General features: G+C 43.7%; 2 protein-coding genes and 1 long non-coding RNA gene across 3 annotated transcripts in view; 2 read left to right on the top strand and 1 right to left on the bottom strand.

Annotated features, from left to right (window-relative positions):
- Nucleotides 1–3,508: 3,508 nt before the first annotated feature.
- Nucleotides 3,509–6,334, top strand: LOC115893156. Its single transcript, XR_004053101.1, has 3 exons — nt 3,509–3,622; nt 4,810–4,883; nt 6,250–6,334. It is a non-coding gene; the product is annotated as an uncharacterized LOC115893156 (long non-coding RNA).
- A 7,226-nt stretch (nt 6,335–13,560) lies between these two features.
- The window catches only part of CFAP221 (cilia and flagella associated protein 221), a 131,175-nt gene continuing 118,895 nt past the window's right edge, over nt 13,561–25,840 (bottom strand). The window contains exons 22-24 of the mRNA XM_030916565.1: nt 24,442–24,534; nt 18,763–18,858; nt 13,561–13,860 (exon numbers count right to left, since the gene is read on the bottom strand). Coding sequence (XP_030772425.1) covers nt 13,752–13,860; nt 18,763–18,858; nt 24,442–24,534 — 298 coding nt within the window. The 3' untranslated portion in view covers nt 13,561–13,751. The remainder of the gene's footprint in view (nt 13,861–18,762; nt 18,859–24,441; nt 24,535–25,840) is intronic.
- LOC115893223 (cytochrome c oxidase subunit 7C, mitochondrial-like) lies at nt 16,422–16,766 on the top strand. Its single transcript, XM_030916566.1, has one exon. It carries the CDS (start codon nt 16,491–16,493, stop codon nt 16,680–16,682), a length of 192 nt encoding a protein of 63 aa, XP_030772426.1. The 5' UTR covers nt 16,422–16,490; the 3' UTR covers nt 16,683–16,766.

Below are 25,840 nucleotides of genomic sequence, written 5' to 3'. Positions count from 1 at the left end.
CCTTTAAAATTTAAACTAGATCTTCCTAAAAGTAATCCTGTCATCCCCACTGGCAAGGGTCCAGACTCCTGTTGGGACCTTTTGTGGAGGTTCCCCAGGCAGAAGGCTCGCAGCTTTCATGCAGCATAAATCTACTGTGGCACTTCGGGCTGTGGTGGGGGACAGATATTGTACAGGGTTGAGGGAATGGCCTGAGCTGGAAATGCCCCAGTTTAGAATGGGGCTCAGGCTGGGTCCCTCATAGTGTTTCCCGAAACCGGGTTCCTATCTTTATCAAACTTAGAGTGACCTTGATTAGCCCAATGTTTTCCTTTTTTACATTTTGGACATATTTCAGGCTCAGCAGTTTTCTTTTTTCCCCTATCTGGCGGCCTGACTCTCTGATTTTTTCCTACATTCTTTTTTAGTATGACCATGCTTCCCACAGTTAAAACAAGCTCCAGGAAATGGAGTATTTCCTTTATCTACTCTCAGTCCTGCCATTGCCTGTGCCAACAAAGTAGCTTTATGCAGATTACCTCCGATACCATCACAGGCCTTGATATAATCAACTAAATGTGTTTTCTCTCTGATAGGTCACAGAGCAGCCTGGCAATCGGGATTAGCATTGTGGAAAGCTAATAACTGCAACGCTATATCCTGAGCAGCTGAATCTGCATCACCTTTTTAAGAGACTCCTGTAACCGAGCTATAAAATCCACATATGGTTCTTTTGGTCCCTGTTTTATAGCACTAAAGGAAGGGTATTGTTCTCCACCTGAAGTGATTTTTCCCCAAGCTCTAATGCACACTCCTCTAAGCTGTTCTGTGGCATCATCCTGCACGACCGGCCACTTGTGCATTTAAACCAGCTCAGCCGCCAACCCCCAAAAGTTGGTCTGCAGTTACATTAATCTGAGGTTGGACATGGGCATTGTGAGCAGCCTGAATGGAAGCTTCATCTGCCCACCAAATTTTAAACTGTAAAAACTGAGCAGGAGTTAGATAAGCTCGAGTAAGAGCGTCCCAGTCAGTAGGAATCATCTGACTGGAAACAGCAACATTCTTTAACAGTCCCATTACAAAAGGAGAACCTGGTCCATACTGATTAATAGCTTGTTTAAATTCTCTGAGTAATTTAAAAGGAAAAGACTCAAATGTAGCCATAATATTTCCCTGTTGATCTGGGGGGTGTATTGTAACAGGGAACTGCCTAGCCTCCAAATCACCCTCTCGTCTAGCTTGCTGAATTGCTGCCTGAATAGAACTAAGAGCGGTTGCTCAAGGTGCTGCTCGAACAGTCACCAGGGCAACTACTTTTCACCCAGTGTCCTACAGAAAAGAAAGATCTGGAGAGTCTTTTTCTTCAAAATAATAAGGAGAGGGTGCAGAAGGGTAGGGATGAACCTCTTCCTCCTTTGCTGCTTTCGCTGGCAAATAAACCTGCTCTGTAACCTCTTCTGTTACTTTGTTATACTCTCCTTCCTCCTCATCATTAGTGTGAAAAAGTTCCAAGGTGGAATGAACCAGAGCCCATACCTGTCCCATTGTTAGCCTGATGCTTCCAAACTCCCCTTCTTACTCTCCACGGGGATTGCTTTAAGAGTGCTCAGGTATCCTCCAGCTAGTTCCACGTTCTCCAACCATCACTCTGGGGACCTTTCGACCTGAATTCGAGCCCCCACGAATGGTCGCCACTTGCTGAGACCAGCTTGATCAGAGAGACCCTAACCCAGCGGTGCTAGAGGAATTAAAGTGTAGAGGTGTGAAGTGGGAAATCAGGGGTCTCACAGCCTTCAGAGCTGAGAGCTCTGAACAGAGATTTACCCACGTATTTACTAACAGCAAGCCAGTCATTAGCACAATTTCTGTAGATTTTAGATTAACTAAAAGTATCCCTTATGGGAAACAAAGGGATGGGCTGAAATAAAGGGATGGGTTGGGCTAGTTATCTGCAGCAGGAGCACGTCCTTAAGGCATAGATGGTTCGTGCTGTTGTTTGTGGTTTAAGAATGCCTTTAAGTGGTTTTCCACTCTGGGTGGGCCAGGTGTTCCTTGCCCTCATTCCAGTAAACCCACAGCCTTCCAGCGTGGGCGTCAGGGCCATTATGAACATGTCACAGTGCTGCAGCGATTTTGTTTATGGCCAGATTTGGGGCCAGTTTATGGCCAGATTTTGGGGGACCCGTTCCCAACAGTGATCTCCCCTTTGTCATTTTTTATTGTGTCTATTTGATTCTTCTCTCTTTTCTTCTTTGTTAGTCTAAAGTGGTCTATCTATTTTGTTAATTTTTTAAAAAAATCAGTTACTGGATTCATTGATTTTTTGGAGGGTTTTTCGTGTCTCTATCTCCTTCAAATTTTCTCTAATCTTAGTTATTTCTTGTCTTATGCTAGTTTTTGGATTAATTTGTTCTGACCTCTCTAGCCCTTTTAATTGTGATGTTAGGGTATCAATTTGAGATATTTCCAGCTTTCTGATGTGGGCATTTAGTGCTATAAATTTCCCTCTACACACTGCCTTAGCTGTGTCCCAGAGAAGCTGGTATGTTGTCTCTTTGTTCTCATTGATTTCAAATAATTTCTTGATATCTGCCTTAATTTCATGATTCATCCAGGAGTCATTCAGGAGCAGGTTGTTCAATCTCCACATAATTGTGTGGTTTTGAGTGGGTTTCTTAATCCTGAGTTCTAATTTGATTGCACTGTGGTCTGAGAGACTGTTATGATTTCAGTTCTTTTGTATTTGTTGAGGAGGGTTTTACTTCCAGTTATGTGGTCGATTTTGGAATAAGTGCCATGTGGCACTGAGAAGAATTCTGTTGATTTGGGGTAGAGAGTTCTGCAGATGTCTACTAGGTCTACTTGATCCAAAGCTGAGTTCAAGTCCTGATTAGCCTTGTTAATTTTCTGTCTCACAGATCTGTCTAGTACTGACAGAGAGATGTTGACATCTCCCATTATTATTGTGTGGGAGTCTAAGTCTCTTCACAGGTCTCTAAGAACTTGTTTTATGAATCTGGGTGGCCCTGTATTGGGTGCATGTATATTTAGAATAGTTAGCTCTTCTTTTTAAAGAAGAAGGGCACATCAGCCTGAAGCAGGGGTGAGGACTTCTGGAAGGTGGGGGGTGGGGAGGCTTGGGTGCATAACAGATCCATTGGTGCCCCAAGCATAGCCAGCTTGGAGCTCCAGGCAGTGGTGACCTTGGGAATAGCCTGTCCCTAGATTCAGCCTCAAATGAGGTCAACTTCCACCGACAGGGCCAGTAAGCACAAAAAAAGCACCCCACATTTGGTGGGCCTCTAGCTTTTGAGATATTGATAGCTGGACCTGAGATAGGGCACACACTCTGTGTGTCTGTATGTATTTGTGTATGTGTGTGTGTGTCTGTGTAAAGCTTGCACTATTGGTTATTGGGGTGTGTGGGAGGGATAAGCATTCTTTGACTACCTTTTATATACACCTCAGAGTGCACTGCTTCCTTGAAAAGTCTTTTCACAGTGGTTTTAACAAACTTCCTGTAAACAGAGTATCAGAAATGAAATACTTTTCTAAGAACACACTACTTTTGGAGAATGTGTCACCAGACCCTGGGTCCATGCCTTGGCCAAGTCCCAAGATCTGATCAGGCTCTTTGGTGGTAAGAAGCAGAGTCACTTAAGCTTTATCAAGACAGAGGTGGTTTTCAGGTTGGGCCCTGTTCCAGGGCCTGGGTGGGAATGGGGGCGGCAACTCAGAAATGGGTGTGCTTGGGTTCTATCCCAGCTTGCTTCTTGCTATCTCTTGGTGCATCTACTTTTTTCCTTATGTTTTCCAAACACCGAAAACCCAGTTCTTCATTGCCTCCAACTTCAGTAGATCATGGCCCATCGCAGCTGTCCCACTCAATTTCTCCATTTCATAACTCTCCAGCTTCTGTCCCTGTTGCTAACTTGCTCAGTCTCTCTCTACTTCCTGGTCTAAATTCCTGAAAGAAGGGATGAGATAAGCTCAGCCTGTCTTGTAATGCCAGCCTATCAGACTCTGGCCTGCCTGGCTTGCTCTGATGGGGCTCATGGTGAGGAGGAAGGGGAGGGGTGCTGTGGCTCTTCCTCACGGTAAGGGGCTGCCCATTTTCTTGGTGCTCCCAGGCCTCCTGCAAGATGTCCTCCAGGAAAGGAAGGTCTCCTTGCCTTCATGCTGAAACCCCTCTCTGTGATGCCATCTAGTCAGAGAGGGCTGAAGGCCAGTGGTCTTAATCCAAAAGGGAAGGCTGCATGGTTTGGGCAAAGAGACCTGAGAGGGTCTCCATATCTTCGGAAGAGACATCAGTGAGCCCTGGGTCCAGGCCATTCCCCTACCTTCAGAGAGTCCATAGTCTAACCATTTCCATTCTTTAAACATTTACTGAAACCCATCCTCAAACCTCTGCTGGAAGAGAGAGACGTGTGTGTGTGTGTGTGTGTGTGTGTGTGTGTGTGTGTGTGTGTTTTGAGAAAGAGTCTCGCTCTGTCATCCAGGCTAGAGTGCAGTGGTGCGGCGATAACGGCTCACTGCAGCCTCGACCTTCTGGGTTCAAGTGGTCCTTCTACTTCAGCCTCTTGGGTAGCTGGGACTACTTTTTTTTTTTTTTTTTTTTTTTTTTTTTTTTTTTTTTTTTTTTTTGTAGAGATGAAGTCTCACTGTGTTGCCTAGGCTGGTCTTAAACTCCTGGGCTCAAGCGATCCTCCGGCCTTAGCCTCCCAAAGTGCTGGGATTTCAGGCTGTGAGCCACCGCGCCTGGCCTAGTGTTCTTTAGTGCAGCGCTCCATCCCCTTCACCATCTGGAAAGTTCTCTTTCATGCCTAGATCCCAACATAGCTATTGGAGCACAGGAGATGAATGGGTGGAGAGCAGGAAGGATAACTGAAGAAGATGAAATGGTGAGTGAGGACTCACTTTCACTCCCTTAACAAATAAATATTGTGATCCTAATAACAGCTAATATTTATTGTTTATTTATTGTGCATTGTGTTACCAGGATGATCTCATTTAACCTCACAACAATTCTATGAAGTCAATACTGTTACTTCCCCTTATTTAATAAAAGGCAAGGAAACTGCACGGACTTGATAAATTTACAGAGATTCCACCAATACTTACCAGGTTGGGGTTAGATGACATTCCATGTCCTTCCATCTTGATGTTCTGGATTCTAAATTTATCTATTAGAACCAACTCTTATATTTTTTTATAGCAAATATACTCTATGAACATGCATGTCCATGAAAATGTAAATGAATATTAGATACATAGTTTTCATATTTCTTTTATATTCCTTAATTCAACAAACATTATTGTTATTTTTTTGAGACAGGGTTGCTCAGGCTGGAGTGCAGTGGCACAATCTTGGCTCATTGCAGCCTCAGCCTCCTGGGTTCAAGTGATCTTAGTCTCCCCAGTAGCTGGGACCACAGATGTGCACCACCACACCTGGCTAATCTTTTTTGTATTTTTTGTTGAGACGCAGTTTTGCCATGGTCCCCAGGCTGGTCTTGAACTCCTGAGCTCAAGCAATCCGCCCACCTTGGTCTCCCAAGGTGCTGGGATTATGGACTTGAGCCACTGTTCCCGGACAATTTTTTTAAAAAAATCGAGACAGGGTCTTGCTCTGTTGCCCAGGTTGGAGTGCAGTGGCGTGATGTCGACTTACTGCAGCCTTGACCTCTGAGGTTCAAGTGATCCTTCCACCTTAGCCTCCTGAGTAGCTGGGCATGGGCCACCATGCCTGGCTAATTTTTGTGTTTTTTGTAGAGACAGGGTTTCACCATGTTGCCCAGGGTGGTCTGGCACTCCTGGGCTCAAGGGATCTACCTGCCTCAGCCTCCCAAAGTGCTGGGACTACAGATGTAAGCCACCACACCTGGCCTCAAAAAATGTTTATTGAGAGACTGTATTGTGCCAAACATCTTGCTGCGTTCTGGGGATACAGAAATGAGTAAGACACGGCTGCTGCTGAGTGGGGCAAACTTACCAGCTGATTTCTTTAGAGCAAAGGACATTCGCTGATTTGTATATTTTTCCATATTACATATTTTAAAGAATAATTAAGTAAAATACAAATATCATCACATAATATCTTTACTCTTAGAGACCCCAAAGCTGAAAGTTTAAATAAAAAGTTAAAAAATCTAAATCTGTAATATTTTCATTGATTACCATGTAGTAGAGAGAAGAGTGGACTGGGTACCAGGATCATGGCTCACTGCAGCCTCGACTACCTGGGCTCAGGTAAGCCTCCCACTTCAGTCCCCCAGGTAGCTGGGACTACAGGTACACGCCACCACGCCTGGCTAGACAACCAAACCTCTGCTGGAAACCAAGGTCCTGCCCAAACCTGGCTCTTCTGCTAATTGGGTAAGTCCATGAAGCTTCCTGGGCCTGAGTTTCTGCATAAAGTCACACTAATAACAGCTACTCTATGTCTCAGAATGTTTTGAGGACCATTGGGAAAATACTTCACAAACTGGAAGTTCTAGAAAGGAAAGCAATGATAATCGCTTCTAAAATGAAGGGACTTGGCCAGGCGCAGGGACTTGGCCAGGCACAGTGGCTCACGCCTGTAATCCCAGCACTTTGAGAGGCTGAGGCAGGAAGATCACCTGAGATTAGGAGTTTGAGACAAGGCTGGCCAATATGGTGAAACCCCATCTCTACTAAAAATCCAAAAATTAGCCAGGCCTGGTGGTGGGTCCCTGTAATCCCAGCTACTTGAGAGGCTGAGACAGAAGAATCGCTTGAATCCGGGAGGCAGAGGTTGCAGTGAGCAGAGATTGTGCCACTGCACTTCAGCCTAGGTGACAGAGCAAGACTCCGCCTCAAAAAAAAAAAAAAAAAAAAAAAAAGTGACTGCAGTGAAGTATCCTGATTCTTTGATCATAGATATTTTTGGCCTTAGAAGGAGAATGGCATGATAACCTGAGTCAATGCAAGACACGGGGAGCTGGCAGGTCTTCAGAGACAGCTGTTGAACCCAGGGGTACTCGTTCCCTTGGCCAGCCCCTGATTATGGCCATGGTCCCTAAGGAACCCGGATGATTGATCCCACAGGGAGTCCCCAAACATCACGTGGTCAATGATTTCCCTGAAGGAACTTTTTCTAAGGAACTGATTGTGGAAGAAAATACATATAAGGCTTTTTTTGCCTTTTTCACCTAAAAGTGGTCTGAAACAAGGAAGGCAAGCACAGGTGATAATCTGTTAAACATTATTTGGAAGTCGATTTGGTGGGACACAGGTTACAACTTGGGAGGCAGAAGAGGCCTTTCTTGTGGCATCCACCAGGTGGCACCAGATCCCCAACACAGTCAATACACTCCAAGGGGCCACAACCTTTTCAACGTGGGGAGAGCAGAGAACTAAGAGAAACTGACTGTTGTTTATAGGTGGGGAAACTGAAAAGGACACAGGAGAAACGTGGCAGACACCACTTTAGCCAAGCAACCAAGGTAAACATCACCAGTAAGAAGACATGGGAACATGCTCAAAGTCTGGAGCCAGAAAGTTCACACCAAGCCTGGAGCCAGAAAGTTCACACCAACAATGCAATGTGGGGCAAGAAAGGGAGACTGGGTAGGTGGAATTAGCCAGGGATTCATTAGCTGCTGGTTGGGTGTTGATGAATGAAGCAATGTACACAGCGTGGTGTTAAACATGGATGCTGAGGGAAGCAATTCCCTGAACAAACATTGCCTGGGCCCTTCCTCTCCACAGATGCAGGGACTAAGTAGGCCTTGCCTCAGAGGTCAGTACAGGGGCCAAGGGGCAGGGGCCTGGGGAAACCCTAGGTGAGAAGGACACTAAGCAAGAAGGTGGTGGGGTCATAGGGAATAGCATGTGCTGAAGCCTGGGGGTACGGATGAGTGGGTTATGCTTCAGAAGCTGCTGGTAGGTCAGGTCAGTGACTGGTTCCTGTGGAGGAGGAATGCAGAGGAGCACATGGGAGCCCTCGGGGGCCTTAAAAATTACCCACAAGAAGGATAAACCAGAAACTAAAGAGATGGTTGCCCACAGGGGGAGGGGTGGGTACCTATGGGGCAGCAAGATGGCGGAATGGAGATGGATTGGGAATGGGAAGGAAAGATACTTCTCTGAATATCTTTGTATTTAGAGCCATTGTAATGTTCCACATACCCTGAAATAAATAATTAAACCCAACGAGGGTGCAGGGGAACCCAAGATGGAATACAAACAGTAACATATGAACCTAACCCATATGAAACACAACCACACTGATAGGAGTAGGAGACAAAGAAAGCAACGGTACCAGCCCAGGCAACTTGGGAACCAGTATTTTAACTGGACTCTATAAAGCTAAAGTAAAAAAGACACTAATACTGTAATGTAGTTAGTAAATGTGTTTCTCGCAAGGAGATGTGTTAGCAGATGGGCTGTTACTTTCCGGATACACCAAGATTGAACACATAAGGTAACACATTGTAGATGATGGGAGCTAAGCTGCTCACTGAAGGGGAAAGAAGTTACAAGTGGAAAGGAGGAAGGCCAAAACAAACCCCAGGTGTTGGACTGGAATCAGAAGCATTGGTATCAATTTTTTTTTTTTTTTTTGAGACAGGGTCTCATTCTGTCACCTGGACCAGAGTGCAGTGGCGTGATCATGGCTCACTGCAGCCTTGACTTCCTGGGCTCAGGTGATCTTTCCACCTCAGACTCCCATGTAGCTGGGACTACATGTGTTTGCCACCATGCCCGGCTATATTTTTTGTATTTTTGTGTTTTTAGTAGAGAGGAGGTTTCGCCATGTTGCCCAGTCTGGTCTCAAACTCCTAGGCTCAAGCGATCTGCTCACCTTGGCGTCCCAAAGTGCTGGCATTACGGGCGTGAGCCACCATGCCTGGCCATAATTCATGATTTTTGATATATATACAAGACATAAAGATAGAGAGATGAAAATGTGTGTGTGTGTGTGTGTGTGTGTGCGTGTTGAGGGGGACTCAGTATAAATACCTGTATTTTCTAGCTGTGGCCACTGAGAGGGCTCAGAAGCAATTGGATTACAGTAGTAACAAGTACCAGTTTCTGTAGCAGGTCTTGATTTCTAAATGCCATTCCCCAGTGAAAGGAACCAGGGCTCCTTGGAGAAACGGTTGATTCCAGGGCTGACGTGGGAAAGATACAGATGAGTCTGGAATACCCTGTAATGCTGAAAAGTAAAGATGCGCTTAGGAAAGGTCAGAGGCATAACCTGAGGGGCTCCCAATGGCCACGGCTGGAACAATTTGAGTAACAAAATACACAACGGCAGTGCTGGATTATAAGCTGTATAATAAAATAAATGTCCATGATTCCCTGCTGATATAAAAATCTACTGAATAAAGAAGTAACTAAATGAGGGTGAGGGACAGCTCATGGACATTATCATCAAGCAGACATCATGGTAATGGCTGTGGCAGACAAAACCCACCTTATGATGGATGCTAAAGTGGGAATTCATATACTTTATGAATGGGAAAAAAGTGGGAGTGGGAAAAAAGCTGAGGAGGAACAGGATGTTTGCATAATCTCACAGTCTCTCCCCATGATTATATTAATGTTCCAGTGGAGAAACCTGGCAGACACCACTTTAGCCAAGCAACCAAGGTAAACATCACCAGTAAGAAGACATATCGACGTCACCAGCCCCTTGATAAGATGCACCAAGAAGAACATTTTGCTTCTGCGGAATTCTTGCAAAAATGCATAACCTCACCCTAGTCTTGGGAAAGCATTAGACACACATACACTCTGAGGGCCAGTCTACAAAACAACTGTCAAAGGTGTCAAGGTCACAAATGATGAGAAAAGACTGAGGAACTGTCACAGATGAGGAGAAGAAGGGGACACGTTGACCAGCTGCAGTGTGGACTCCTGGAACACTGAAGGGACATTACTCAATAAAGGTGTACCAATTGTAATTGCCTGTTTCTGGGCATTTGTCGTGCAGGAGATGTTAATGTTAGAGGAATCTGAGTAAAATATAGATGGCAACTTTCTGTACCATTTTTGCAAGTTTTCCTTTAGTTTAAAATTATTCCTACATAAAAAGTTTTTAAAAAATGACTGCTGCTTAGGTCCTGCCCTGTGAGTGAAGGGCAACTCACGTGTTTGAGCTCTTGTTTTATGCCAGGTATACTCTGCACATTTCCTAATTGAATCCTCACAACCCCATGTTAGGTGAGCACTTGTCTTTGCGCGAGGGGAAAATGAAGTTCGGAAATGTTAAGAAGGCCACATAGTGAGTAAGAGCAGGACTGGGATTCAGAGGCAACCAGTCGGGCTCCAAAGTCAGGCACTCACCAGTTTCCTACATGGAGAGAAGAGGTGGCAGATGAAAAGTGGAGGGGAACATGGAGAAGCAAGGGCCCGCAGGGCCACGGAAGGAATCTGGACTTTACCTTAAAGGCCATGGCCCAACCCCAGCTGCACATCAGATCCATGTGGGGGTCCTTGAACACCATTATTGCCTGGGCCCCACCCCAGAAGGCCTGACCCAGGTGGTCTGGGGCACAGCTTGGGCAGGGTATACCTACGAAGCTGTGCAGAGTGGCTCCAATGTGCAGCTGGGTTGAGGCTTCTCATGGCCAAGCCCTAGACCATGGCCCTTCCCTGTAGATGCCTGGTTTAGGGGAGTGGAAGGGCCTCTTCTCTTCACCCTGTCCCAGGGCTCCAGCCTGGAGCACCCACTTTTGTTTTCTTTCATGGGTCTGACAAGATGTCTGACCCTGAGTTGAGCCTGTCCAGTTTATCCTCAGAAAAAGCCTTGGTGCCAGATAGCAGGAGCTGTGACGAGCATTCCAGAACCAGACCCCTGCCATGGCCCCTAGATGGCCTCCTTTATCGCACCCCTACTCCCCGCAGTCAATTCTGCACACAAACTTGAAAAATCTGCTTAAAACAGAAAACAGTTCATGTTACTCCCCTGCTCAGTCCCTGTAAAAGCTCCCTCTCTCACTGAGCATGAAATCCCAAATCCAAAGTCTTTGTTTTCTGGCTGCAAGAGGCCACGTGGCCTGGCCCCTGGCTACCTCTGTGTCCCTTCCCGGCCATGCTTCCCTCAGCTCCCCAGGCCTTCTTCCCACTCCCTCAGCACGCCAGGCACACCTCCTTGGAGGGCCTTTGCAGGTGCTGTTTCTGGGCTTGAAAGCTCCATTCCCAAATTACCGCTTGGCTTTCTCCTTCACTTCAGTCACACATCCACTCAATGACAGCTCCTCTGAGGGGCCTCTGGTGGCCACTCCCTATTCCTTGCCATACTCCAGCATTCTCTAGCGGCAGTGCTCACAACCCGACATTACACTACACACGCGTAAGTCTGTTTCCTGTTGATGGTGTGTCTGCTGTGCCATGGGGCCGACTTGGGGTAGTGGCCCCTCTGAGACTTGGATCTGTGCCTGGCTCCTAGATGGTACTCAGCCACTCTTATGAATTTTGTGTGCATGTGTGTGCATATGTGTGTGTGTGTGTGTGTGTGCATGTGTGGCTGTATGCACATGTGCCACCTCCTAGGCCCGCATCGGCATGGAGTGGTGGCTCCTCCCCTCTGCACCACCGTCCAGCCAGCTATGGTGGCGTGAGCCTCACTCCCCACAGCGAGCAGATGCCCATCAGGTGTTGGCCTGCAGGAACACTACTGTGCTGGGGCAGCAACTGCAGCCAAAGGCCCAGGGCTCCTTCGTGGTCAACAGAACCAGCCTCTTGGGACAAGTGAGACAAGTAAGTGCCTGGACTTATCCCAGAAAGGAAAGCAACTTCTGGAAGGTAAGCATACTATTTTTGTCAAAAGTGGGATGAGAAACAGAAATTATGAACTTTGAGTAGTAAAGTTAATGCAACCTCATTTTATCCCCAAAGCTGATGACATGGGCAAATTGGTAGTTCAGAAAAGAAGGACAAGGGGAAGGAGAAGGAGGAGCAGGAAGAGGAGGGAAGGAGGAGGAAGGTGGGAAGCAGAGAAAGAAAGCACAGAGGCCATTGTGGGTGACTCTGGAATGAGCACTCTGCTGTCCTCAAGCTGTAGCAGGCAGTGTCCCTGTCACCAGCCCAGGTCCATTTGCCCATCACGGTCAATTAGCTCTGTGTCCTGGGAGTCCAGAGTCCCTCTGATTCTTCCCAGGCCTTGAAGTCACACAAGTGTTAGGGTCTTCACCAGCTCAGGGAGTCACATAACTTCTATCCCTGGGGTTTCCACTGTGGAGCAGGACCCACAGTGTTTCTTTCAGGGGAGGGCAAGAAGACTGGAGGAGTGGCCCCCACTCTAGTCTGCAGAGGGTCTGCTACACGGCAGACTCCAGGGAAAACAAACCATGCTCCCAGTGGTCAGCAAGCCTGCCCGGTGCCTCACCCACAAATCTTGTGTTAACTGCGGCCCCTACCTTATTCCAGCATTCCAGCATTCCATCATTCATTCACACGTTGTCTCTCAGACACCACTGAGTGTCAAGCAGGGTTGCCAGATTCAGCCAATGAAGATATAGGATGCCCAGACCATGTGAATTTCAGAGAAGCAATGACTAAGTTTTTAGTGGCATATGTTCCAAGTAGTATATATACTATTGGGACATACAGGAACACGTTATTTGCTGCATATCTGAAATTCCTCTTTAACTGGGAATCCTGTGTTTTATTTGGCGACCCAGTGGCCACCAGGCTCTGCTCCTGCTGTCGGTGTCCCCCTTCCCCCACCCCAGGACATTTCCCAGGGACTCGGTGCATGACTGAGTCATGAAAACTTCTGCACCTAGACTAGGAGCTGTTCAAGACAAACACTGTAAAAATGGGTTTCACAGACCCAGGCTCACTTGTTTACCTATTGTATTGCATGACAAGGAAACGGTCTTTAACATTTACTTGTTTAAAGTATGTGAAGACCTATCTCAAATAGGCTTTCTTGTCCCTAAAGGGTTTAGATTTTATGATGAAATAACGAATTCTAGAAAAATGTCGGAATCAATAAGTTAATGAAGACTACAAACATACAGTCTGATACTAGCCATTTAAATGTATTCATAGAAAAATCAGTGGAGGGAATACATCCAAATATATTTGGATAATTATGGGTTATTATAACACAACCCAAATGTCATCAGCCTTCCCAGCCTGTGCATATGAAGACAGTCATGTTCACAAACACAATGCTGACGCCTGGTTTTTACTGACACGTGTTCACTGGAACTCCTGGCTCCTCCTGCTCCAGGTGCTTCTGTGAGTTCCCAGGAGGATGCTTTCCTCCTGGGAAACTGGTCTGCAAGCTCTAGTCACCTCACAGTGTCCTCTCCAGGTCCAGGTCCCCTGCCAGTGTCTGCCACCTGCACAGCTACATGGGGAGCCAACATTCATACCAGTATTGCTCTTTCAAAGCCAAATCTAGTGATGCCCAGGGGATGGAGGGGGCTACTTCGCAGAGATGGGAGAGTATCCCCTCCTCAAAGCCGCTCTCCCACCACAGCACACCTCCAAAAGACCCTCAGAAACAGCTGCCAGTGCCCGGCTCTTAGCCTGTCATCACACGTTGCTCAGAAGCATTCCAGCACTAAACCCCAAACCAAGAAGCTAACAATGCTGTCATCATCCTAACGCCATTTTATTTTTAAATATAAGATTTAAAATTATCACTTAAAAGATATATACATCCTCTACATTTCATTTTTTTCTCCAGAAACTTTAATTGCAGAGATGGCTGGCATGTAAATGGATGCAAGGGGCCACAGTGGCCCACAGAAAGCAAATGGAAGGGACTGACCTACTGGTGACTTTCATTCTAGAATCAGGTATGTGTTGAGAGCTTTGCCCCGCAGGTTCCTCATCTCCTCGAGTAGCTTCTCTCCCGCCTTCTCTGCTGGTTGTGCTTGATCTTTCACTTCTCTGAGAATCAAAAAACCCAACAAGGAAACATGAGGACACTTAATAATACCATGCAAGTCACCCCACCCCCAGCACTGCTGGTGAAGGTTGGAGGAGCATTTCATTTAATATACAAAGAAAGTTTTCACCACATTTAGTGATAGTTTAGTTACCAGTGAAAACACTCAGCTTATGAATGATTCACACCTGGCTTCTGGTCTCAGCTGCATCAGTTTCTGAGCACGGGCAAGTTACCTAAGCATCCAGAGCCCCTGTTTCCTGCTGTACGAATGGTGTAATTCCCATCTCCCAGCATTGTAGCGAAGGTGAAATGAGATCTTAGTCACAGAGATTCTGGTATGAGGTCTTCTGAGTGCTCAGTCAACGCTGGCTGCTTTTCCATCTTTATGAATGAGGTAAACACACACTATTTCTGATTCTGGCAATGGCTCCAGAAGAGTGGGCACCTCAGGGAAGGTTGCGCACCTGGACCAAATAGTGGCTGACGTGGAGCCGAGGCTGATGCTGGCGTGGCGAGGGTTGCAGGGTAGAACTCTGACTGGATGTAGTGTAAAATGAGGCTATCAATTGAGGGGTGCAGTGGGAGTAGACAAAATGCTGAGAGATGGGGAGGACCTGGGCTTCTTATGGGCCAACTTGCCTCTTGGTGGGCTGGAACCAAGGGTTAAGATGGAGACTTGGCTCAGAGGCTGTCATGGTGCTCACCAGCATCCAGATACGGGGGAGGAAATTATGAGTGTTTCGGTTAAAAGGACCTATGTCTTGTTCAAAGACTGTGAACTCAGCTATATAATCTGCTTGGGCAATATAAATCCAATATAAAATAAAGTGCTTCCGAGACATTTTCTAAAGAGGGTGACATGTTTGGCAAATGGCTGACAGTTTTGGAAAATCAGAAATACCTGAAAAATGGAGAATTAAGATATTCCCTAATGCACATAATTAAAGAAATTAATTGGTATCATTTTATGGAATCATGTCTAAAAATATAAAGATCCTGTCTCCCCTTAGAGATAATAATGATTGAGTAATACCGTGTTGATCTAAGGAGTGCTGAAAGATGTGTCAGCAACTAAAGTCACAGTCTCACAGTTCTTTGAACATTTTATGCGGAATATGATTCTCCCATGGGTCTTGAAAGGGCCAAGACCGCTGTCCAGGCAGCAAAGCATCTCTCTGGTTAATTTCAGCCATTGACTGAGAGCAGATGATTCTTTGCATCCATGAAAATAAATGTTTGCCAGAAACCAAATAAAGAACAGTCCTCAGGGGGAAATGGGACACTGCTGATGTGTGTTTTTTGTTCCATCCCTGTCTGTCCAGGCTCTGGGTGTCTGGCAGGGAGGACTCTGTTGACTTCTGGCTGAGAGAAGGAGGTGAGGAGGAGGAAAAAGTAAGAACAGAGAGGAAAAAACAGAGCACAGGATTAGGCTTGATGTGAGCTGAGGAGAGTTTCTGAACCAAATCCCTTTTGAAAATGGTCCATGGGATAGCAACTTGCTGAAATACTATGCAGCCAACAAAATGATAATTATGTTGACAATTTTGATGCACAAAAAATGTACATAAAATAATGCTACCTACCAAAGAGGTAAATTAAAAATGTCATGGAAATGTTTATTGCAAATGTGTCAAATGTATGTATATATTCTGAAAAAATTAGAAGCTGACTTGGTGTGCAGAAAATGTTTACAGATCATTGTTAGTTTTTTTTTTTTTGTAAAGTACTAAAAGTACGTAAAAAATGATAAACCACTTTGGGTGAATATGTAACGTAATAAATTCTATTTCATTTAATAATTTGATAACCAATAACCAAATGCCATTCAACGTGCGCTCCATGGTATAAAGAGTGAAGACTCATGTAAAAGAGCAAGTGAGTAGATAGGTATTGAATATTACCCTGCTCCTGGGGCAAGTCATTCTATGTCCAGAGGTAATATTTGAAATAGAAAAAAAAAGGTTTTCATTTAAAACCCTTTGTCAGTTTTTTGAAACTTGAAGCAAAACACAAAGTGCATCTGTGTGTTGAGGTGCAAGAGGTTTTATGTGCTGGGTGGGAGAACACAATAGTCTATTAACTAATTAATTAACTGATCAAAACAGATGCTTACTGAAATTCTATTTAAAATGTTGTTTCCTACATTTTCTTTTACCAGGAACTGCCAATCTATTTTCTGAGCAGTGTTGGCTGCTGCAGGTCTCTGAAACTGTCACAGACAAACCAGAGAGACCTCATACTGCTCTAAGAAATGTGAGCATTCCTTTCAGAAAAGGCAGGCCCCCCACAACAAAGCAGAAGACAAACTGAGAAAACAAATTTGCAGCATATATAAGAAAGGGCAATAATCCTTAATAAATGAGGGACTCTTGCACATAAGGCAGAAATATAGGCAAAATGGGCAAAACAAGTCCCTCATAAAAGAAGAGAAATGGTTGAAAGGCATAGACACATTTTTAGTTAACTTGTAAACAAAGAAATTAAAATTAAAATAATGAGATGGTCTTTTAAAAAAGTTCTGTCTCATTGATAAGGATGAAAAAAAAAAGATGAACAAGGTCGTGAAAACAAGGTCTTGGTGAGGTGCCGCCATTTCATCCGTACTCTGTGCGGAGCTTCCAGCAGCGCTATGTTGGGCCGCAGCATCCGGAGGTTCACAACCTCTGTGGTCCGTAGGAGCGACTATGAGGAGGGCCCTGGGAAGAATTTGCCATTTTCAGTGGAAAACAAGTGGGCGTTACTAGTTAAGATGTGTTTGTACTTTGGATCTGCATTTGCTGCACCGTTCCTTATAGCAAGACACCAACTGCTTAAATCATAAGGATGTTTCAGTTCCTCCATTTAACAGATATGAAGAGCATTTTAAGAGATACAGCCTCTGGAAATGGATCAAACTCTAACTCATGGCATACTAGATATGTTTGTCAATAAACTTATGACATGAATGCTTAATGCCTCTTTTTTGAAATAGGGAATGTAATACTTGGCCATTTGCCTACTTTATTAATTTGGGTAACATTCCAGTATTACTCTGTGATTTAGCTTATTTAATAGTGTTAAACTGAGGTTATATTAAATTTTTGATTCCCAGGTCAGGATTTTGTTGGTAATTTATGCAATAAAAGGGAAATACAAATCAAAAAAAAAAAAAAAAAGATGACACTATTCCACGTCGTCCAGGGCATTTGAATGCAGGAAGTTCTAACCTCTACCAGTAGGAGAGATGGTAACACATTGTCTGGATGGTCATTAAGCAATATATATTAAAACCTTAAAATGTGCATTGATCTAGAATTTACCCTAAGAAAACAGTCTGATAAGTTTGAAAGGAATTATGGCACAGGATGTTTGTTGCAGCACTACTGATAACAGAAAACACTGCAAAGAGTTTACACATTCATTGGCAGATTGTTGGTTAAATAAATTATGGTACGTCTACTTGGAAATATAATAATTCATATGGATATTTATAAATATATGCTTATGTTGTGAAATAAAAGTGCAGAAGATAAAACAATATGTATAATATGACTGAATTTTGTTAAAACCATATGTATTTATATTTTATTTATTTATTTTTTTGAGATGGAGTTTTGCTCTTGTCTCCCAGCCAGAGTGCAAGGACGCAATCTCAGCTCACCGCAACCTCTGCCTCCCAGGTTCAAGCAATTCTCCTGCCTCAGCCTCCCGAATACCTGGGATTATAGCCACCTGCCATCACACCCAGCTAATTTTTGTATTTTTAGTAGAGACGGTTTTCACCATTTTGGCCAGGCTGTTCTCTAACTGCTGACCTCAGGTGATCCACCTGGCTCAGCCTCGAAAGGGCTGGGATTACAAGCATGAGCCACCGCGCCCTGTATTTATATTTTAAACCATGTATGATGATTTCCATATATATGGAAAAAATATATTTAACTATATATATTTATATATTTAACCATATAATATATTTAAACCATATACATGGTTCAAAATATAAATACATATATAAATCTATAATATAAATATATAAATATAAACATCTATATTTTCAGAAGACCATACATCAAAATGTATGTTACTACCTTTGGGTGGTAGAATTATTGTTTTTATCATATTTACAATTTTTTAGATTTTCTAATTTTTAAAATAATATAAAGGCATTTTTCAAAGAAAAAGAATAAAAATAAAGTGTACACATGGAATTTCAAACTTAAAAAGCATGGGAAATATAGGTGGTTTACATTAAAAAGTATTCTTCAAAATTTTTGTTTCAATTTGTGTTTCTTTCATTACAATGAGGAGGAACACATTTTATATGTTTATGACTGTGTTTTTGAAACCAGTTTTTCAAAGGATGATGCTTGCTTGGCTAGTTAGCCCCTGAAGGAGAGGAGGACAGAACATTTACTGAGCTCTGGTTCACATCAGGCAACTGGCTAGGTGCTTCTATCGCTGGCATCTCATTTAATCTCTATATTTGCCCTGTGACAGGGAGATTTTATTTTCTGCATGGTACAGAGGAGGAAACTGAGGCCCAGAGTTGATAAGGACAATAACTTGGCTTGAGATTTTCTATGTATAAATGGTGCAGCTCCAGATGGTCTGGCTCCAGAGCCAGTTCCTTATACAGAATGAAACTCAATCAGCTATTAATAAGAAACAAACACATCCTGAAATTGATTGATAAGCACATGGAAAATTGATTTCAGTTTTTAAAGGCTTACTTGATAACAAGATTTCAGGGGGTATAATTGTGCCTAAAATAAAGTATCCATCTAAATACTCGAAGCACCAGAAATGTGTCTCTTTCAAAGACTGAGCTATTTAGACTCAGACAACAGGACAATGTTGTACTTTATGCAGAACAAATTTCACTCAAGATTACCTTTTAATAAGGCATAAAAGCATCCACTTACTTCTCCTTCCTGATGTCCTTGTAGTTCAACATAGGGAATTCCACTTTGATCATTTCTGGAGTCAACATAACTTCTACATTCTGCTCACAGAGCTCACTGCAAAGTGATAGGATGTTTAGTGGGAACTGCTTTTCCTTCCCAATGTAAAAATAGAATGAAATATTGTGATCATTTAGGAGTTATGCAATTCTTGTGGTATTCAACTTTAGTTCCATCTACTTTTGTTGTTTACATTAAAAGAAGCATAAAGCTGATAAATTGCTTTCCACCAACAAACAATGGTAGGCATAATGGTAGTTATTTATAACCAGAGAAGAAAAAGCAATTTTAAAAAATGGAGGTTACAGAATTCATACTCTTTTCCAGTGCACATGGAGCATTTACCAAAACTGACCATATCCTGGGCCATAAAGAAAGCCTGAAAGATTTCAAAAGACTAAAATTAGAATATGTTCTCTGACTACAATGGAATTAGAATAGAAATCAATAGCAAAGAAGATAACTAGAAAGCCCACAATGGCTTTAAAATTAAACAATATATTTCTAAATAGTCTAGTTCTTTTTTTTCAATCTTTTTGTGGTCTGCTATCCCTTAGAGCAGGGGTCAGTAAAGTTTTTCTCTAGAGACTTAATGGGTCATATGGTCTTTGTTACAACTACACAACTTTTTATTTCTTGCTGTTGTAGCAAAAGAGAAATCATAGAAAAATACATAATTGAATGGGTGTGGTTGTGTTGCAATAATACTTTATTTACAAACATAGGTGGTGGGCCACATCTGGTTCAGAGCTATAGTTTGCTGACCTCTGGCCTAGAGCTTTGTTGTTTGATGGTTCAAGCTGGGCCACTGCATGTTTGGGTTTCGGCTGAAGCAAAGCAGGGAGGGAGGGTGTGCAGGAGACACACTCATTCTGTTAAGAGTTGACCTCAGGAGTGGACTATATCTTGTCTGCTAACATTCCATCAGCAAACACTTAGTAAAATGGACAACTTAACTGCAAGGGAGGCTGGGAAACTTAACCTCTAGTTTCAATGATTCCAGGACTTTAGAAGAACAGGACAACTAATTTTTTGACAGCACCCATCTCCACCATACTGAATTAGAGAAACGCTTCTAAGATCAACAAAGGGCAACAAAGCCTTCAAAAGTCTGGAATTACAAACAGGGACACTTTACGCCAGCAGTGATATATGTAAAAAGAGGCGGGTAGGCCGGGCGCGGTGGCTCACGCTTGTAATCCCAGCACTTTGGGAGGCCGAGGCGGGTGGATCACGAGGTCAGGAGATCGAGACCATCCTGGCTAACACAGTGAAACCCTGTCTCTACTAAAAATGCAAAAAATTAGCCGGGCGTGGTGGCGGGCGCCTGTAGTCCCAGCTACTTGGGAGGCTGAGGCAGGAGAATGGCGTGAACCCTGGAGGCGGAGCTTGCAGTGAGCCAAGATCGCGCCACTGCACTCCAGCCTGGGCCACAGAGCGAGACTCCGTCTCAAAAAAAAAAAAAAAAAAAAAAAAAGAGGCGGGCATGGCAATTTTTTATTAAGAAAAATACCCTTGAAATCTGCAGAAGTTGTTCTAGCCTCATTAGATTGAAAGTTAATATGTACTGAGTAGCTGCTATATGCAAATCACTATGCTGGTGCTTTGCAAACACTATCTTCCCATTAGCAGTTTCTTTGTCTCAAAGGTGGGCATAATAATAAGAGCTCATCATAAGGATTAAATGAGACTGTTTACAAAGCACTCCCTGACACACATTTAATGCTCAGTGAGTGTTGGTTATTATAATTAATATTCTCATCAGCATCAGCATCTCCTTTAATTCTGACAACCCTCTATGAAGTAGGTACAACTATTCCCATTTCAAAGATGAGGAAACTGAGTCAAAATAGTGTGCACATCAGTGCTGAATGGAGGAGGAGCTGGGTATGTTTGGATCTACTGAGCATCTCCTCAGTGGGCCTGGCAGAAAGAAGCTGAAGCAAATGTGAATCACCCCACCGTGGCCACAGCCCTCTCAAGAAATGCCATCATGCAGTGATTTGAGTAGATGGCACTTCAACATTCCTTTTCAGAGCTGGAGTCGAAGCTCTAGAAGCTCAGGTATTGTCAAGTATCATTGCATGTGGGCAGGTCTTATTCGCCTCACCTATTTAGGATTCCACTAATTGATTACTTACTTGTAAAAATGTACTTAAACTATCACTATAGTATGTATTTATAAAAGAAAAAACAGAAATCGTAATCAACAAATACTTATTTTTGAGTATATAGGGTGTGAAAGATGCCGTAGTCTGGTGTGTAATAAACCACTTCCTGAAAATCACAAGCAGGCTGGCAGTGATCCTAGTCTGACCATGACAGTGATAATTTGCTATCAGTGCTTGAGTTATCAGGATTTCTTTGCTTTATCACAGCTGATGGTGTAATTTAGAATGCAAAAGTTTTTTTTTTTTTTTTTTTTTTTTTTTTTTTTTTTTTTTTGAGACAGAGTCTTGCTCTGTCACCCAGGCTGGAGTGCAGTGGCACCATCTTGGCTCACTGCACTCTCCGCCTCCTGGGTTCATGCCATTCTCCTGCCTCAGCCTCCCAAGTAGCTGGGACTACAGGCGCCCGCCACCACGCCCGGCTAATTTTTTTTGTATTTTTAGTACAGACGGGGTTTCACCATGTTAGCCAGGATGGTCTTGATCTCCTGACCTTGTGATCTGCCCGCCTCGGCCTCCCAAAGTGCTGGGATTACAGGCATGAGCCACCGTGCCCGGCCTAGGATGCAAAAGTGTTTATGTGTTAAGAATGAAAACACTTTTGAACAACGGAGCTAAGGAGTGCAGATCAGTAGGGTTGCTACAGGAGGCCAGGTCCTCAGATGGCCTTGGTCTACCCAGTTCTTCCCCCTCTTGCTTGCAATTCTTGGACAGGATGTACTGAGAATGCAACATCCTAAGATAAACAGCAGGGCTGTGTCCTTGTTCCTCTCAGAACAGAATGTTCTGCAATGCTTAAGCTCAGCGATCCCTGTGACACTCAGGGAATAAAACCCAAAGTAAAGTGCTTTTGGGGTCCCTCAGCTGTGATGCAATGTGGGAGACATGCAGACAAGACTGCATCTGCCCTGGGCAGCTTTACTAAGCCTTGGTGAGCTGGCTCACCCTGGATCCTAGGCTTCTGTTTATTCTTGCTGCCTATCTGTGAGTCATACATCTGCTTTGCCTGGCTTACTGTACTTGTGTTCTGTCTTACTAAACTAGACCAAAGAACCTTTGCAGATGTCAAAGAAACAGTCAGAAAAATACATTGATAAATATGGATACTCTTTGACTTATAATGAGGTTAGGTCCCATTAGACCCATCATGAGTTGAAAATATCGTGAGTCGAAAGTGCATTTTTGACTTATGATATTTTCAACTCACAATGGGTTGATCTCAACAGAACCCCATCATAAGTCGAGGAGTGTACTGAATAAGTCACTTTCACACCACTGTAAAGTTGAAAAATCATAAGTCAAACCAATGTAAGCCAGGTGCTGTCTATAGTTTCTATAATGTTTTGGTAAGTGACAGGAGTTAAATACTGATAGCTTCATTTGTGCAGTGAGAAAGCAAAGACCATGTATAGGCACAATTCATTCATAAGCCCCATCTCAAATAAAAATGAAGACATTCATCTCACCACAGAAATATACTTCAGAACACTTCCTTCACTCGCTTCGAGGCAATGCAATCCCACGTAACTGCTACCAGCACAGGAGTCAGAGCCAAAAGTGGGATGATCAGGCAGGCACAGGGCTGGTCGCTTGGCCTCAACAGTGATCAGAGCCCAGACGTTTCATGCCAGTACTTTACACCCGTCAAACAGAAGCACGCGGGAGCATCTGGCTTTTGGTAAAGAGGCTAAGTTGGCCGTTTGTGTTTCCAGCTTTTCACTTGTCCTCTCCTGGCGTTTTCCGGGACCTCCCCACTGGACCAGGAGTCTTCTCATTCCCATCACCTCTCCTGCCACTGACCCTCAAGCCTGAACTCTAAAAAGGCTCTGGTGATTTTATACTGAGTTATAAGTGAGACTCAAAATATTCCCTCCCCAGAGGTAGTTTAATAGAAACAAAGCGCAAAGCTAAAGGAATGGGTCTTCAGTAATAGGAGTTCAGGAAATAGTGGGTAGGAAGGAACTCTGGGACCAAGAGTCTTTCCAATGTGCCAGAGCTCTCGTCATGCAGGGCTGGTAGCCCTCTCTGTGCTATACCCCGACTCTGCTGTCACAGATACATCAGCAGCAGATCCAAATGCTCCTTCATACCCCAAAAGACATGAAAAATCAAAATTTAAAAATATCAGAAACATTTATTCATCTTCCACACTTCAGATATAACACTGGAAGGAGGAAAACCTCTTGGGACATAAATACGTCTTCATCTGATGTTTTGGAAATCTAACCATGTATCTTCTCTTATTTTTATTTTCTCATAATGTTACTATTGGGTGATACAACTTCATTCTAAAGTGAGCTGTTGCTTGTCTACCAAGTGTCAGATACTGGGCTAGGGGTTTGGAATACCAGGGTCATTAATGGTAGTATAGCTAATTATCAAAACCTTACTATGTGTGAGGCACTGAACTAAACATTGGACATGTATTAATTCATTTGCTTTTCATAGCAACCCATGAGATGGGTCCTGGGATCATTCCATTTGAAGATGAGGACACTGGGGCACTGAGAGGTGAAGTCAGTTGCCCAAGGTGTACTGTGAGTGAGTGGCGGTGGTGAGGGGGGTGGTGTTGAACCCACAGCCTACCCCTTCATCACACTATTCTATATAACATTTCGGGTGCTCTATAATCTTCTAATGGAATCTAATTTTAATGAGAGATGAGTTTGTATACACATTTATGCTATGTTGGTTAACTAAACTAGAAAACTTAAATGAATTTTACTTTTGCCTGGTAGAAAGTATCTGCTTTAAAACATACGGAACTTCTAATTTTCTCCCTGAAATTATGTGGTGATATAATAAGTAGCTAAGTATATTTTTTAAAAAGAGGAAGTAATGACTCAGATCTAGAGGCATTTGCAAATGGGGCAATGCCAGGTGAGCCAGCTGGAAACACGTGTGAGCTGGACGTGCGAATGCTGCATGCTGTGGCGCTCACGATGGAAAAGCTGCCCTGGGACAAGGGCATGGGCTCTGCTTGGCTCAGGTTTCCCATTCTCAGCTCTGCTGCTGTGTCTGTAGACATCAGGTGTAAATGAGCATATGGATAGGAGATTCAAGACCATTTCCACTGGCTGTTGGGTGCTGATCAGTAAAATCAAATGTAAATGCCTTGCTTCTGGACTTGTATTTCTTTATGCCCATCCAAGTCCTACCTATCTTTCACATACTAACCCAAGTCCATGTGACCACTGAAGCCTTCCAAGGCCATTTGGCACCACCTCAGATCTCCTCTCCCTTGAGCACCTGGAACAGCTAAGGATCAGGAAGTCGCAGAGCGTAGAGACTGTCGATTCTCCACCATGAATTTAACATCTTATCTAGGTGGTGGTGTGGATGGGTGTTAGCCTTACCTTCTCATTTGAGTTGCAAGCTCAGGCACTGTGGGCTCTTCTGAAGTTCCTCACAGCACCTCACATATTTTTGGAAAACAGACCATATTAGAGGCTAAAGGTTAAAAAAAAAATACCGTTCAGCTGTTTCTAGTCTGTCTTCTTCTGGTAAGGCATCGAGAATGGCAGGGACGTCTATCGGAAGCATAAATGAATTGGAGGAATCGCAGCTGTGGAAAAACCACACAAGCAGTCAAGGATAAAGACTCATACTAGAAGTCTTGGGGTCTTTACATAATTTTCTAAAGCATTTTTATTTTACCACTGGCGAGGCCTCTACTACTCTGTCCTCCCTCACTCTTGAAAAGCCATTTACGGTTCCCAGAGGCAAAGGCAGGGGATGCAATAGGCCCCAGGCAAACCCGGGAGAATACTGCCAAGCAAGACACTTCCTGGAGTTCAAAGAGAGAATAATATAATTTTTCAGTTTGTAGTGTCTGAAATTGTATTATCTCCTGGGGTGAGTGTAGTTAGATACTGATAGGGTTTGGACCTGTGTCCCCACCAAATCTCATGTTGAATAGTAATCCCCAGTGTTGGAGGTGGAGCCTGGTGGGAGGTGACTGGATCATGGCGGTGGAGTTCTCAGGAGTGGGTTAGCACCATCCCCTTGGTGCTGTTCTCATGATGGTGAGTGAGTGCGTTACAGTGAGATCTGGTTGTTTAAAAGTGTGTGTCACCTCCCCCTCACGCTTCCTCCTGCTCTGGCCATGTGAGGTGCTGGCTTCCCCTTTGCCTTCCGCCATGATTGTAAGTTTCCTGAGGCCTCCCCAGAAGCCAAGCAGAAGCCATCCTGCTTCCTGTACAGCTTATGGAACCATGAGCCAATTAAACTTCTTTTCTTATAAATGACTCAGTTTCAGGTATTTCTTTATAGCAATGAGAGAACAGGCTAATACAGGTAGTTTACTTTTGGTCCTAGTATTTTCCTTCCACCTTTATACTCCTTCTTAGACATTCTATTCCATTTCATGTCTTCCTCCCCACCTCCTTGTGTATTATTTAGTATTATAACTTTAGAGTTTTATATAAAAATTTCTGGGTATTGAGAATGTTAAAGGAATTGAGATACGGTGGAAAATACATTGTTATTTTAAACTTGGCAGCAGTCCTTTGTTTCAAGTGGATGGAATGAGCCCTTTTTGGGGGTCTCAACTCCTTCCACACACACATTTCAGATGATATAGAAGGAATAAAAACCAAACACACAACATCCAAGAGAACAGGAGAAAAGACATCAATGGATACAAGTTTTCAATCATTTTCTGGAATAAATTTCTAGAAGCCTGGAGAATGCTGTCTCATGAAAAACAGCGAAGAATGACAGAGCCTGGAGCCCACTCGGAAGGAAACAGACCTCCTCACAGATGCTGGAAAGGCTGAAGCCGAAGGTAGGGCAGGAGGCAGGAATGGAAAGCAGGGATTAACTGACGGCTCCTTTGTGTGAGCACATATGTCTTTGAAATAATATTCTTA

This window comes from Rhinopithecus roxellana, chromosome 14, assembly GCF_007565055.1.
Source record: "Rhinopithecus roxellana isolate Shanxi Qingling chromosome 14, ASM756505v1, whole genome shotgun sequence".
Lineage (NCBI taxonomy): Eukaryota > Metazoa > Chordata > Mammalia > Primates > Cercopithecidae > Rhinopithecus > Rhinopithecus roxellana.
This window is presented reverse-complemented; position numbering and strand designations above follow the sequence as displayed.